Source organism: Sinocyclocheilus rhinocerous, unplaced genomic scaffold, assembly GCF_001515625.1.
Source record: "Sinocyclocheilus rhinocerous isolate Xijiao unplaced genomic scaffold, SAMN03320098_v1.1 scaffold1488, whole genome shotgun sequence".
Lineage (NCBI taxonomy): Eukaryota > Metazoa > Chordata > Actinopteri > Cypriniformes > Cyprinidae > Sinocyclocheilus > Sinocyclocheilus rhinocerous.
Genome location: NW_015633542.1, coordinates 257,425 through 272,351, shown reverse-complemented (window position 1 = coordinate 272,351; position 14,927 = coordinate 257,425). Strand labels below are relative to the sequence as shown.

Genomic DNA, 14,927 nt, shown 5'->3' with positions numbered 1-14,927 from the left:
AGAGAGAGAGAGAGAGAGAGAGAGAGAGAGAGAGAGAGAGAGAGAGCGAGAGAGCGAACGAGCGAGAGAGAAACACTGAACAAACACACTCAGATATAACAGAAAATAAGTTTCTACCACAAACAACAGCAGCAGCTCAAGAAACCGATCCATACTCACAGCTTCTGTCGTATTCCTCTTGCCTTTCTTCAGTTTTTCTCTCAAAGTGTCTGTAAGAAAAGAAAGAGGATGAACTGTATCAAATCTGTCTTTTGATCGGCGTCATCCTTTCATTAGTAGATCTAGTTCAAACGCTGTAAACACACACCTGCTTTTTTGAGCACCTCTTCATCACCTGACGAGAACTCTGCTTCATCCACCTCATCATCATCATCTCCGCCTGATTCTTCATCGTTGTCATTTTCATCATCTTCTTTGTCATCCTCTTCATCATCATCATCTTTTTCCGGTTTAGAGGCCGAAGCTTCGGTTTTCTTGCTTTCTTTTTGAGTTTTCTCCTGCAAAAGCACACAAATATTTTTTTGTCACACACAACCATACACATAAAATAAAAATTAACATAGGAATAACACAGAATAAAATATTTTACAAGATATCTGGTGGTCGAAACTTCAGAATAATTTAGTTGTTTCTGAAAGAAGTCTCTTCTGCTCACCAAGGCTGCATTTATTTGATCAGAAACACGGTAAATACAGTAATATTGTGAAATATTTTTACAATGCAAGATAGCTGTTTTCTATGTGAATATCTGTTCAAATCTAATTTATTCCTGTGATGCAAAGCTGTATTTTCAGCATCATTACTCCATTCTTCAGTGTCACATGATCCTTCAGAAGAGACTTTCTCATTACAAACATTACAAATCTTCCGCTCACCGAGGCCGCATTTGATCAGAAACACAGTATAAACACAGTAATATTGTGAGATATTATTACAATGCAGAATGACTGTTTTCCATTTGAATGCTGCACACATCGTCGTACCTCAATTTTGCGCTTCTTCCGCACTTTCTCGATCTTTTCGTCCAGAGTAGTGGGCGCTTTCTGGAAAGGCAAAAGGAGGGATGAAGATGATTCTAACATGAGCAACACGTAACAGCCCACTAGAGGCCCAGAGCTCTGCCGTGAGAACCCCTCACCCTCTTCTTGAGCTGCGCCATGACGTCTGCCGCGACCCAGTCCTCGCTGTACAGACCGTCTCGCTCGCCGAACTCAAAGCCAGAGCTGAAGTCTCCAGCGCCGCGGCCCTTCAGAGCGCGCTTCTCCTTCCTCAACACGACGGGCTGCTCCTGATGAAACACACCAGCATCACCTCATTATAACAGCCTTACCACGGAGCAGTCACGGCATCAGATGGTAATACCGCGCTACTCCAAAATACACCATTCATGTGCTATGGTATTTACATGTTCAGCATACTACAGTACTACCATGTTTTTTTAAACATAGCAGTATAATAGTAGTTTTTGGTACATGAATGGTACATTTACAAGGCACTTATACTACGGTATTACCAATGTAAAGTCCAAATTCTACATGGTATGTCAAAAAAAAAACTTGTTTACACCATGGAAGTGTGTGGTAAAAACATGGTATTACTGTGGTACAAGTCCAAAAACACAGCATTACAATCAAGCATGTACCAAAAAACAAAAACAGGATTGCCATGTTATGCAAAAGATGATTTTACCACAGTATGAGAGGCTCAAAACACAGTACTACTGTAATATACCAACAAATATATAGTATTATTATGATGCACATCAAAAAGCATGGTATTACCACAGTATGAGGCTCAAAACACAGTATTGCTATGGTACATCACTAGATAAAATAATATTACCATGCATTACACATAAAAAACATGGTAGTATTACCATAGTATTAAGTTCAAAACGATACATCCCCAGATACCATAGTATTACCATGACACACATCAGAAATCATGGTATTACCACAGTATGAGGCTCAAAACAGTATTATCATGGCACATTCCCACACACTGTGACTATAGTATTAGCATGGTGCATTCCCAAACAACATGGTATTAGCACAACACACCCCAAAAGGAAACCTTGTGTATCTGAACCGTGAACTCAACTCACAGCTTCATCATCAGACGCGGAGTCCGGCTCCTCGGGAACATCATCATCCTCACCGAGAGTTCCGATCAGATCCAGATCTGAAAACATGCTTGTGCTGCACTCACAATAACTATATATGGAGTATAGCTTCACTTATATATCTATAAAGAGGCACTAATTAAATAGACACTGGTAAATTACACTAACAGCGCGGCATGTTCACATACACACGTGTGTAGCCGGAGCAGCGGATGTGCGTTATTCTCACGCGACTCTTCTTCAGTGGCTGCGGCGGCCTCGTGAAACCACACTGACCCCTAGAGGAGCGGAGGACGGGACTAGTGATGCGGAGCACTGAGAAACGGAGAATTTAACACAAAATTATATGAATTAAATTATATGTAGTCAGGAACACCATTTTGATAGGGTTTCAGGTCCCAGGCCTTATTTTACAACCTGCTAAAACAAAAATAAATAATAGCAGTACAAATAATGCATTTATGTTATTATAAATTAAAACAATTACAACTGTAAAACACTTTTAAAAAAATGATTACATTTGAAATACTACCACTACTAATAATAATACTTAAAACAAAAAACAAAAAAGTTAAAATTTAAACAAATAAAATAATCTGGGCATTTGCATCACAAAGGTTCACAAAAGCCTGTGTGCCGTTTGTCAATGTATTAAAACTCACGTAAGAATAATAAACGAACGTTTTAACACATTAAGTGGTTGATTTTAAATACTGTACTAACACACTTCTTATAAAAGCTTTTACAATGTGTAATAAAAACACCGTATATTAATTCTGAACTCCTCTGCAAATGTGTAACGGTATACTAATCAGCTTGAATCTGGTTGTTTTTTTATTACTATACTTTCAGTCTTTGAATACCATGACCCAAGATAAAAGGAGGGTCTCCAAATTTTAACTGTATACACATCACCCAAACATGACATTGCATCTCTATATAATTCTACAAGAAGCTGAATGCATAAATTATACTCCTCACAGAAGTCAATTGCACACTACTTGAAAGAGTTAAAGTTTAAAAGAGATCTGTTATAGAAACACTTTGCCATTTAGAAAGATTTCAGCTTGTGAACAAACACAAGCAAACGTTTGAATCCAAGCTCTGATTTGACTGGTCTAGCTGCCATTTTTGGATTTGAAATGGCATTTGTTTTTAGCTTGTTCCTGGATGGAGTTAATGTAACATTCAAGTGACATGTTCAATCCGATCTAGAATGAGGACCTCAGCATTACCTTCTTCTAATAGACTAAAATGCAATGTTCATTTCGTTATCAGCAGTAAATTTAGAAACTGTCAATGACACTTTATTTAAAAAAAAAAAAAAAGGAAAGAAATGACATTACAAAAAAAAAACTATACAAGAGCTCGCAGCCAAACTTTCCCCAATACGAGGACAAGACAGATCTCAAACGCATCAGTGCAGTGCAGAGGTTTAAGGTCTGGGAGGACGCATGCCTGGAGGAGGAGGACCTGGTGAAACGCAAAGGAGAAATTAAAATCAGACAAGAAAAGGAAAATGTTGCATTTGTGCATTCAAACCAGATGCACTTTAACAAGTCTTACCTCTCATTCCAGGCGGTGGCGGCCTCATGCCAGGAGGCATTCCCATCGGAGCGCCGCGGCCGAGAGGCATCCCCATCGGCGGTCCCATGGGCGGACGCATGCCTGGAGGAGGACCCATCATACCTGCGGCAGTTTCAATTTTAACAAAAACTTTAATACAAGTAGAAAATCATGGTACAATCAAAACCATAATTTACATGAAGGCAAAAGCAAATCACATAAATGTAAAAACCACATCAGCTTCGAACAAACGCAAAGCCCCGTTACAGCACCAAATACTTTCAAAGGTGTCAAGATCGTCCATATGCTTATAATAATTTAAGTCAGTCAATATCCTTGCTTGTACCATATTTAAAAATAAAACTACATTCTGTTTCAGGTTGTGTTCAACTTTCGTCGTCCTGCTTATATAAACAGCCAGCTTGACTTGACCGAATACAAAATTCAACAAAATTCAATCTTTTCCTTACATATTTAAAACCAAAAATAAACACTTCCAAATAAAAGGTTTGAGGAGAAAAGGAGAGCGAGAGCGAGAGAGAGAGAGAGAGAGAGCGAGAGAGAGAGCGAGAGAGACAGCAAGAGAGAGAGGGAGAGAGAGGGAGAGAGAGAAAACTCACCCGGAGGAGGCGCTCCTCTGCCCATCGGAGGAGGTCCACCCCGGCCCGGAGGATACTGTGTGGGGGCTCCGGCTATACTGGCCCCCGCAGCGACGGACCCAACTGTGCCTCGTCCCTGAGGGGTCATGACCTGAGAGAGAGCGAGAGAGAGAGAACATATGTTTAACACAAGACAACATGCAGTTTGAAAATAAACGGCGCTGTCAATGTACAGCAAAACAGGACAACAATAAAGAGTAAATAAAAATAATACATTAAAAAGCAGTGGCAATAACGGTAACACTTTGGATGAGGGAACACATTCACTATTACGAGTTTTCCCTCAAACTCCTAATTTGCTGCTTATTGATAGTACGCTAGTTGTTGCTGCAGTACTATACAAGTACTAATAAAAAAGCCAATATGCATGCTAATAAGCAACTAGTCAATAGTGAATATGGTTCCCTAAATTGTTACGATAATAATAAATATAGCTGCAAGCAGCAATTAAGGGGCCAAGCACTACAGAAGCAAGCATCAGACCAACTGCAGAAATGAGTAATTGAAGCCATTTTAAGATGATTTTAGTCAAAAAAAAACCTGAAAAAACAAATACAACCACTAGTAATTTGATCTCATGGGTTATTACTTTTGACCAATAGGTGGCGCTGTTATTACATCGATGCGGTGTGTTCTGTGTGAGGTGACAATGGCACACACAAAGTTTGGTGTCAATATGTCAAAGCTTTGCAGAGATGCAGCCTCAGACGCAGTAATAATTTAAAAGTATTTAAAGAGTTTTTGTCAGAGCCCTTGTTATTCTTAATTTTGACATTAATATTCATTTTTACACCAGACATGTATATCGGTTCTCGGTCTACTTGGTCTGTAATAATCGGTAGGGGTGGGAGAATAAAAACGATTCTCAGATGCATCGCGATTCTCTCCGAATCGTGAAACCAGTGAAGATTCACACGCCTATTTTTAAGATGGCAGTACTGACTTACAGAGATTCCAACTATAAACAAAAAGCATAGAAACTGCAATTTTGGTTAAATGTAAAATTGTAAAGATGTATTTGCACAGCAGAAGAATTAATTAGGAAAAAATGTAGATCAAGAATCGTTTTGGAATTTTGGAATCGTTTTCCCAGAATCGGATCATGAAGTGCCTAAAGATTCCCACCCCTAATAATCGTATCAGCCCTGAAAAACACACATCAGTCGACCCCCCTACTTATTACTTAATAACAGCAACTAAAAGAAAGTGTTTAAATTCTGAATTGACTGTACCTGCTGTGATGGGCCGCCGACTCCCCTCACGGGCCCGGCGAGTCCGGCGGGAGCCTGTGCCATCGGAGCTCCAGCGGGAACGCCTCGACCTGCAGCCCTGCCGACCCCCGGACCCCCAGCCACTCCTGCCAGCGGCACGCGGGCGATGCCGGTCTGTGAGCGGACACAGATACAGCACGTCACTCTCTGCATTTACAACAACAACAACACACAACTCCGAATGTGGACTCACGTCTTTAGGAGGGGGTCCTTCCACTGTCATAGAAACCAGATTCTCTCCTCTGAGCAGAACCAGACCCAAAACCCTCTTCTCCTCTCGCTCCGGCTGCTTGGAGTTCTTGGGCCTGTGAAGGACACCGATTGATGAATATTAGGGATGCACGATATTGTCGGACTGATATCGGAATCGGCCGATAATGGCTTTAAATGTAAATATCGGCATCGGCCCGATATGAAAAATGATGCCGATATTTCTTGCTGATAAGAGGAATACCTTAACTCGCATGTGCTCAGGGTGTGTAGCGATTAGATCATGTCAGCAGTGTGGCTCATTCTTGAACCAAATTTGTCTGAATTATAATTTGATTGACTGTTTTGGATTGCTGCATTTAATCTGTGAAAGCACGTACAGAATGACGTGTTCGGTGTGTGATAGAGTAAACCGTAATAGCACGTGCATCGGCAGCCTGATATATAGTTGCAGCGATTGATATATAGTTTATTTAGGCTATAGTTATTTTCAAAGCTTCAATGTACTGTCAAAAAACCTTCATTGCCGTTTATTTAATTCGAACAAATAAGTTTGTTAAAAACTAACCAAAATTAAAAATATTTTGCTTATGTCTGCACAGGAGAGACTTGGTGTTGTTTCCAAAAAAAAGGAAATATATCGGTATCGGCCAAAATGAGTTGAAAAATATCGGCAAAAATCCAATATTGTGCATCCCTAAGGAATATTGATTTGTGAATGTTCATAATAGGGCTGCAACAAATTATTACTTTGACACTCGATTAATCTAACGATTATTTCAATGAATCAGTAGGCTTTGCTCGATTATTCCGCTTTTACAATTAGTTAAAATACTGAGTTACACATATTCGAACTAATAAATAAAACACGGTAATCACATCAGCTTTGACGTGAATGTCAAATGTCAAACAATTATTACTATTGTACAATTACAATTATTATTTTTTACAAATAAATTATTTGGCACACAAAACGAGATTACAGCGATTGATATATAGTTTATTTAGGCTATAGTTATTTTCAAAGCTTCAATGTACTGTCAAAAAACCTTCATTGCCGTTTATTTAATTCGAACAAATAAGTTTGTTAAAAACTAACCAAAATTAAAAATATTTTGCTTATGTCTGCACAGGAGAGACTTGGTGTTGTTTCCAAAAAAAAGGAAATATATCGGTATCGGCCAAAATGAGTTGAAAAATATCGGCAAAAATCCAATATTGTGCATCCCTAAGGAATATTGATTTGTGAATGTTCATAATAGGGCTGCAACAAATTATTACTTTGACACTCGATTAATCTAACGATTATTTCAATGAATCAGCAGGCTTTGCTCGATTATTCCGCTTTTACAATTAGTTAAAATACTGAGTTACACATATCCAAACTAATAAATAAAACACGGTAATCACATCAGCTTTGACGTGAATGTCAAATGTCAAACAATTATTACTATTGTACAATTACAATTATTATTTTTTACAAATAAATTATTTGGCACACAAAACGAGATTACAGACTCTCATTCACCATTTAATTAACTGTATGAAGTAATTGACTGACTGAATGATGCATTAATCTGCCTTAACGTCTCCTTTTGTAAGTCATATGGAACAAAAAGTGCCAAGACATTTTATTTTCGATAAATTATTTTTCACAATATTAGCTCCATTAGTGTTATAGTACTCAAAACAGTCCTGAGCTAGATCAAGTTTTCATCTACGCAAACCAAACTATCACTTTAAACAATGATTTTTTATGTATTTGCATTTATTTATTTTTGCATTCATTAATAAAAAGATTCCATCATTAGCTAGATCCACACTGGACAGCTGCTTTATAGCCGAAAATTTAGTAAATCGGCTGCGGAGTCAGTCTTCTCTTGAATTTTCATTCCAGGAGAGATTAATTAGTCTTGCGCTACAGCGCCACACTGGTCAAACCGTGTTACTGCAGGCTCTTTCTTTAGGTCATGTGAGATCAAACGACTATTCGACAACAGAAATATTTGTAGACAATTTTTTTTATTGTCGACTAATTCAGCCCTAGTTCATAACAGCCCGAGTTTCAGGTTCACGAGGACTTACTTGATCTTTCTGAACTCGTCACAATCGCACAGGATCAGGTTCATGTGTTTGTCGAACGCTTTGAACGTGCCGATGAATATCCGGCCGTCCTGCAGGATACAGCGCATCCGGAAGTCGATGTGCTGCAACATCTTACTACTCTTACCGACCGTCTGGAAGACAAGCAAGAGGAAAGAGTTAAAACCAACATTACAGTCACAGAAGCACCTCCAAGAAAAATCCTGGAATGTTTTCCTCAAAAACCTCAACTTCTTTGCGACTTAAGACAGAAACACATGAACATGTTGGATAACATGGGGGTGAATAAATTATCAGGACATTATTCTTCTATTCTGGAAGTGAACTACTCCTTTAATTACTGGAAGCAGATCAGGACTTTTATTTTGAAGTTTACTTCAATCAAGGTGCACAGATTACTCTTAGTGTCCATTGTGTTTTGGAGGTTTATTTCGAAAGGAAATAAAAAGCATTTAATGTAAATACCTAAAGCATGCAGATCTATGTATTTAAATATAAATATATATCCGGCCGTCCTGCAGGATACAGCGCATCCGGAAGTCGATGTGCTGCAACATCTTACTACTCTTACCGACCGTCTGGAAGACAAGCAAGAGGAAAGAGTTAAAACCAACATTACAGTCACAGAAGCACCTCCAAGAAAAATCCTGGAATGTTTTCCTCAAAAACCTCAACTTCTTTGCGACTTAAGACAGAAACACATGAACATGTTGGATAACATGGGGGTGAATAAATTATCAGGACATTATTCTTCTATTCTGGAAGTGAACTACTCCTTTAATTACTGGAAGCAGATCAGGACTTTTATTTTGAAGTTTACTTCAATCAAGGTGCACAGATTACTCTTAGTGTCCATTGTGTTTTGGAGGTTTATTTCGAAAGGAAATAAATAGCATTTAATGTAAATACCTAAAGCATGCAGATCTATGTATTTAAATATAAATAAAAATAAAGCACGACGGAATCGGCTTACATGCGACTTAAGACAGAAACACATGAACATGTTGGATAACATGGGGGTGAATAAATTATCAGGACATTATTCTTCTATTCTGGAAGTGAACTACTCCTTTAATTACTGGAAGCAGATCAGGACTTTTATTTTGAAGTTTACTTCAATCAAGGTGCACAGATTACTCTTAGTGTCCATTGTGTTTTGGAGGTTTATTTCGAAAGGAAATAAATAGCATTTAATGTAAATACCTAAAGCATGCAGATCTATGTATTTAAATATAAATATAAATAAAAATAAAGCACGACGGAAATAATCGGCTTACAAAATAAAAGTCTTCTTCCTGACTGCGCTGCACAAACAGCTTATTCTTACTCACTTTAGCAGAGCGTAAATAACGTAAACAATAGACTTATGAATGCGCTGCAAAACATACTTTATTATGTTGCTTTCAGACTTATACATTAATGTACCGTTAGAATAAAATTATTTAAATCGAACTCTATGCTGCATTAGCGCTCATTCATTCTCCAGCCTGGATTTAGAGGAAAAAAAACTTGTTTCAGTAACAAACTACCATTTATAATGCGTTAAAAACCCCTCATTTAATTTGTTTTCGGCTACTTTTCTCCTAAGAAATCGCAAGCTGGTTTGCTCTACGGATCAACAACGTACTGAAAACGTAGAGCGTTTGAATTCAAAAACTCAACTAAAGAGCAGAAATATCAAAGTCATGGTTTAATCATGAACTAATAAGTCAAATAATGAAGTCTTACCATGGCTGCTGTTCGGATGGCTCCGATTAAAATCGGATTCTGCCAAACAAGTTTAAAAAATTGACCCGCGAACCGTCGCTGAGTCCTTTAATGGAGGCGAAGCGGAAGAGTGCGACACGACAGAAGTCCGACCGGAAACACGGAACAAGAAAAAACTCTCCGGTTCTGTTTGTAATTTTTACTAAAAAGTGTCTTTAAAAAAACAGAAAAAAAATAAAAATTAAAAATGAAATTAAATGACATAAATTAAATTAAATAAAAACAATATAACTGAAGAATGATATACATAATTTGTAAAATTCGTTCTTGATTTATTTTATTTAAAGAGTTCTCTCATGGTTTTTAATGCACCGCCTAATTTTTATTTTTTTTATATGAGTGTAGTAAGGTTTATCATATGAATTTAAATTAATATAATAATATACATTTTTTATAATAATATTAATATGAATTAATTGGTCAAAAGGACAATTGCTTACAATAGAACACTGAATATCCTTAATAATATTAATAATAATAATGGTATTTCAGTTATAAACCATTACAAGACATTTTTATATATTTATTTTTGTTTTAAATAATAACCTGCGGCATAAAAGCTTAGCACTGAAACAGGAAATCTGATATAACAGTTTTTTTTATTTACTCTGTTCATCAAAAAACATTTAATCTTAAGTGTACAGAATAAACGAGAATAAAAGAAGCGACACATTTTCAAATGTATTTTTTTTTATTTCTTCAGCTGAGAATAAATCGGTATTTTTATATTAATCATCCAACTGTACACATTCGCTTAAGAAAAATAAATATAATTCAAATCATGAAACCCATCCTAATTGATGTTAACATGTTATAGATCACAGGCGAATTGTTGCATGATTTACAGTGGTAAGAAAATAAAGAGGTACGCCATCCATCTGGCCTTTACATGACAACAACACGTAACATCAGACGTGAGGTGACCTTTATTTGTCAGTTCACTTTAAATCAAACAATCTGCTGTTTAGAGCTAAAATAAAGTGCCCTGACTGTAGCAAGACATCCTAATGAAAATAACAGATGCTGATGTCAATTCAACATGATACGGGCTCCAATTCTACAGACCCTTTGTGAATGAATCAAAATCATGTTTTGGAAAGAAATGCATATGAATCATTTTACATTCACATCCTCTCGGAATCAGAATCGGTGCTAAACTGAACACAAGAAACTCTTCGCATGGTTTGCGTGTTCAAATCCTACATCTAAATCTACTCTGATAACTATTGGTATTTATTTACAGTCCTGGTTTTTTGTTTTACATCTGAACAAGAAGCTAAATCTCTGAAATACACAAAATGTCCATGAGTTCAGTGTTAAATCTTCAGCATCAACCAAATGCCGTAACATCTCTAAAACACACACACTTTTTTTTCCCCTCAAAATAAAGCACATTTTCTTTAGTTTTTCTCTACATTTTTTTTTTTTCACATTAAAAGTATAAAATGATAAAGATTTCTAGCTGCAGATCTGATCGTACTAAAACAGCGAACGTTACAGCTTCAGTCACGTAGTTTGTGAATTCAAGATTGGTGAGAAAGTGAATAAATGGCATTTTGGGCTATTGCTATATGTTTATCCAACCATACGTGCATAGATATACTCTTATTATAGGCATATCCAGGTCACAGTTCACCCAGAATCAAAAGAAAGTATATTTTGCATGAAGAACATGAAGCTCATCCAACGGTTTTGTTTTGGTTTTCAGTAATGAGAATGAGATTTTCTCGCATTAAAGTAGTCATTTTTATGTGGATATTTGTGGCGGTCAATGTGGATATTGTTGATGAGTTCTTCTGTGTCATCACGTTCTATTAGTTCTACAGCTTCAGTTTCGGAACTTTCACGCTTAGTAACACATACAGCTGTTCCCTCACCACAGTGCAACAGTGAAAAGGGACCCATTTCAAACAGTGTCGCGTTCCGAACGTTGTTTAAGCGACATACACCGGTATTGCGGTATTTAAAAAATTCATATCATAACAAAAATAACACCGGTATTCGGTATGAACCGGTATACCGCCCAGCACTAGTATAGTGTACATTATGATTCCTGATCTTACCATGTGTGGCTCCTTGGCAGCCAGTTTTCTTTCCCCACTTTCTCAATACAAAACTTCTGCGGCCCATTGCTCCCTACAGAAATCAATAAACAATCATATTCTTTAAAGTGCAATAGAAAGGACTGGCATTGCGTTTTAACCAATAGGCTCTATGAAGACATTCAGCGATGTGAGGTGAGTGTTTACTTGCTTTCATACATGGTAAGGGGAAGATACTATTTGATTTAGATGAATTTTGAATATCTATTTTTAAAATATCTACTTGAAGTTCCCCTAAGATTTTAAGTTAATATTTCAAAAAGGCTCGATGATGTTGATTAATGGTCACATGACATGCAGGCAAACAAAATATTTTATCTTTTTCTAGTAAGTTTTTATGGCGATTGTTTTTATTTTAAAATAATTTAATTTAAAATTTTTATGATTTAATTAATTATTCACTTTCCATCAAACATGTTAAGTATCAGAGACAGAATTATAGTTTTTATTAATATTTTAACATTTTTATTTTGTAACTTTTCCATTTGTATTTTTAGTTAAGGGTTTAGTAATTTAGTTGTGTGTTTTTGCCATTTTTATTTTTTATTTGTTTTAAATATGTCTACATATTTTCATTAATTTTTATTTTAGTTTTAGTTATTTTAGTAAATCGAGTTTAATTGAAAATGAGAAATGTTTCCTTGCCAATTAGATGAAATGTAACTTTATTATTATTTCAAGTAACAAAAATGTTTTTTTTTATGGTTTCAGTTTTTAGCTAACTATAATAATTTGAATTTGAATACTTTAATGTCATTGCACATTTTGTACAACGAGATTCAATTTGCAACTCCTTGTGGTAAAAAAAAACATACGAAGAAAGATTTATAAATACATCAAACAATACACCACAGAAAAAAACTGTGTGTATATATGTATTTGCACATATGTAAATATTGCACAGTTCCATAGTGTTTGAAAAAGTCCTTTGTGTAATTTATGCATTTAGTTCTCTGGAGGTGCGAGCCTGAATAACCCTGATCAGAACAGAAAGATACTACATTACAGTCATTTTAATATTTATTACCAATGATTTTGCATGACACAGTTAAACTTTGACACTTACCCATAAGGTCAGCGAATCCCCCGACAGGAAGTCGGCACGTGCCGGTCACAAACTGCAGCAGACGCATGCGCTTCTCATTGTCGATCTCCTTCACAAACTAAACACAGACAGACAACAGACGATGCATCTCCACATTTATGAACATCTGGGTTTAATTTAACCAGTGGTCTGATGCTAAAGTGTGAGATTAACAGCTACTGGTTAGTCTAACCTGCCAAAACCAGCCGATCTGTTTGCTGCTGCGAGCGTAGTGTCTGTAGATGGTGCTCCTCTGCCAGTCGACCAGATCGATCTCCTGCATCCCACACAGCATCACCTACAGCACAATTACACGTTCAGAACATACTGTACTAAACACTGTTTACATTTAGAGAAACTATGGCCTTTTTTATATACAGTACATCTGATATTAACAGCAGATACAAAATACAGTTGAAAATGTCTTGTGACATTTGGACATTAAAAAAGCCTTTGAACATTATGAAGTGTCGTTTGTACCTCCAGTTCTTTGGCATCAAAGTATTGCAGGTACTGCTGCGGCAAGACCTCATTAAAGCCCTCGAGAAACGCCTGAGTCTGTTCCTCAACCCCTCTGGACAACCTCCACTCAGCAACCAACCTGCAACACGTTTGATTTCACAATCACTCACTGACATTATGGCTAATATGGCAAATTTGTTTATTTTGGTACAAAATTCTTAATTGTTTTAAAAAATATGCTGAAGACACAAATGTAACACAAGAGACAAATAATCAATACTTTGAACTCGCATTGAATTTTCATAAGATATTTTTACAGTCCTAGTAGCTAACTTTTTTGTAAATGTAAAAAAAATTATATAATATTTAAAATAGTTATATTATTATTCATATAACTATATACTGTATATATGATACATCTAATATAATATTTTGAAATATAAAACACTGATATGGAGTCATGCGGGACACTTTTTATGATGGAAGGATGCGCTTTATTGGACTTCTTTTGAACTATTGAAAAAAACAAAAACAACTCACTGCCATTATAAAGCTTGTATATATATATATATAATTTAAAAAATATATTTCTAAATTAAAAATATTGTCTGTAATAAATCTGTTTAAATGAGATTTCTTACCTGATATACTCCTCTTTATTTTCCTCTGTCACCTGAATGTTTCCTCCATCAGGCTTGAGTTCATGTGTGGTAACTTCTCCCAAAATGTCCTTATCCACCGAGAAAAACATCTCCAAGCCACATTCCTCTATATTATTATCCCTATAGAAAAACACTTCGTAGTTAGGACCAATTGGGATTCTTAATTTCCTAGTAATTCATATCCCGGATTACCAGTATATTTCTAAATTAAAAATATTGTCTGTAATAAATCTGTTTAAATGAGATTTCTTACCTGATATACTCCTCTTTATTTTCCTCTGTCACCTGAATGTTTCCTCCATCAGGTTTGAGTTCATGTGTGGTGACTTCTCCCAAAATCTCCTTATCCACCGAGAAATACATCTCCAAGCCACATTCCTCTATATTATTATCCCTATGGAAAAACATTTCATAGTTAGGACCAATAACGATTCTTAATTTCCTAGTAATTCATATCCCTAATTATCAGACTTTTATTATCTCTGTAACTCATTCTCACTTGATCCAGATGAGCGAGTTGTAAAACTCCGGGTCGATGGACTCCAGGTCTTTCAGAGCCAGAGGTTTGTTCAGGATGCGCTTATAAAAAGGCAAAGAGAAGCCCGTGTCTATGAACTTCCCATGAAACAGAGCCTGTGTGAGAGAGAACGTACAAATAATATTCAGAAGCTTTCAATGCATTTCAAACTAAGATACTTCAGAGGTCAGTCGCACCATAGCGATGAACCGGCCAATGAACTTGAAGTATTTGAGGTGGTCAGGGTTGATGGAGGAGGCGGGGTTAATCTGCAGGCAGTAGTTGTCTTTGCCGGCGTACTCGAACAGACAGTACATGGGGTTCAAGACCTCGTGAGACAGCAGGAAGAACCATTCCCTATGACAAAAACACAACATTATTGTGTGTGTGTGTGTGTGTGTG

General features: G+C 36.5%; 2 protein-coding genes across 5 annotated transcripts in view; both read right to left on the bottom strand.

Annotated features, from left to right (window-relative positions):
- The window catches only part of LOC107744345 (E3 ubiquitin-protein ligase Itchy-like), a 45,238-nt gene that overhangs the window by 15,206 nt on the left and 15,105 nt on the right, over positions 1 to 14,927 (bottom strand). For all 3 annotated transcript variants that reach the window (XM_016557926.1, XM_016557924.1, XM_016557925.1), the window contains exons 20-24: positions 13,365 to 13,485; positions 13,078 to 13,182; positions 12,867 to 12,963; positions 11,762 to 11,834; positions 11,192 to 11,198 (exon numbers count right to left, since the gene is read on the bottom strand). In XM_016557926.1, the coding sequence (XP_016413412.1) occupies positions 11,192 to 11,198; positions 11,762 to 11,834; positions 12,867 to 12,963; positions 13,078 to 13,182; positions 13,365 to 13,485 (403 nt within the window). The remainder of the gene's footprint in view (positions 1 to 11,191; positions 11,199 to 11,761; positions 11,835 to 12,866; positions 12,964 to 13,077; positions 13,183 to 13,364; positions 13,486 to 14,927) is intronic.
- LOC107744347 (small nuclear ribonucleoprotein-associated protein B'-like) lies at positions 3,446 to 8,497 on the bottom strand. 2 transcript variants are annotated; one of them, XM_016557928.1, is made up of 7 exons: positions 8,453 to 8,497; positions 7,914 to 8,008; positions 5,812 to 5,923; positions 5,580 to 5,732; positions 4,309 to 4,438; positions 3,689 to 3,811; positions 3,446 to 3,595 (listed from the first exon to the last, which is right to left on the bottom strand). In XM_016557928.1, the coding sequence occupies exons 1-7, from the start codon at positions 8,486 to 8,488 to the stop codon at positions 3,558 to 3,560; spliced, it is 687 nt and encodes a 228-aa protein (XP_016413414.1). In that variant the 5' UTR covers positions 8,489 to 8,497; the 3' UTR covers positions 3,446 to 3,557. The 2 variants fall into 2 exon arrangements, with proteins under 2 accessions (XP_016413414.1, XP_016413413.1); XM_016557927.1 differs by lacking the exon at positions 8,453 to 8,497 and having other exon boundaries at positions 3,447 to 3,595; positions 7,914 to 8,067.

Excerpts from the sequence above, each read along its gene's own strand:
- LOC107744347 (XM_016557928.1), bottom strand. The coding sequence starts at position 8,488 with ATGTTGCAGCACATCGACTTCCGGATGCGCTGTATC. Across the intron at positions 3,812-4,308 it reads CAGAGGAGCGCCTCCTCCGG|GTATGATGGGTCCTCCTCCA; the intron begins GTGAGTTTTCTC and ends AAACTGCCGCAG. Across the intron at positions 3,596-3,688 it reads GCCACCGCCTGGAATGAGAG|GTCCTCCTCCTCCAGGCATG; the intron begins GTAAGACTTGTT and ends GCGTTTCACCAG.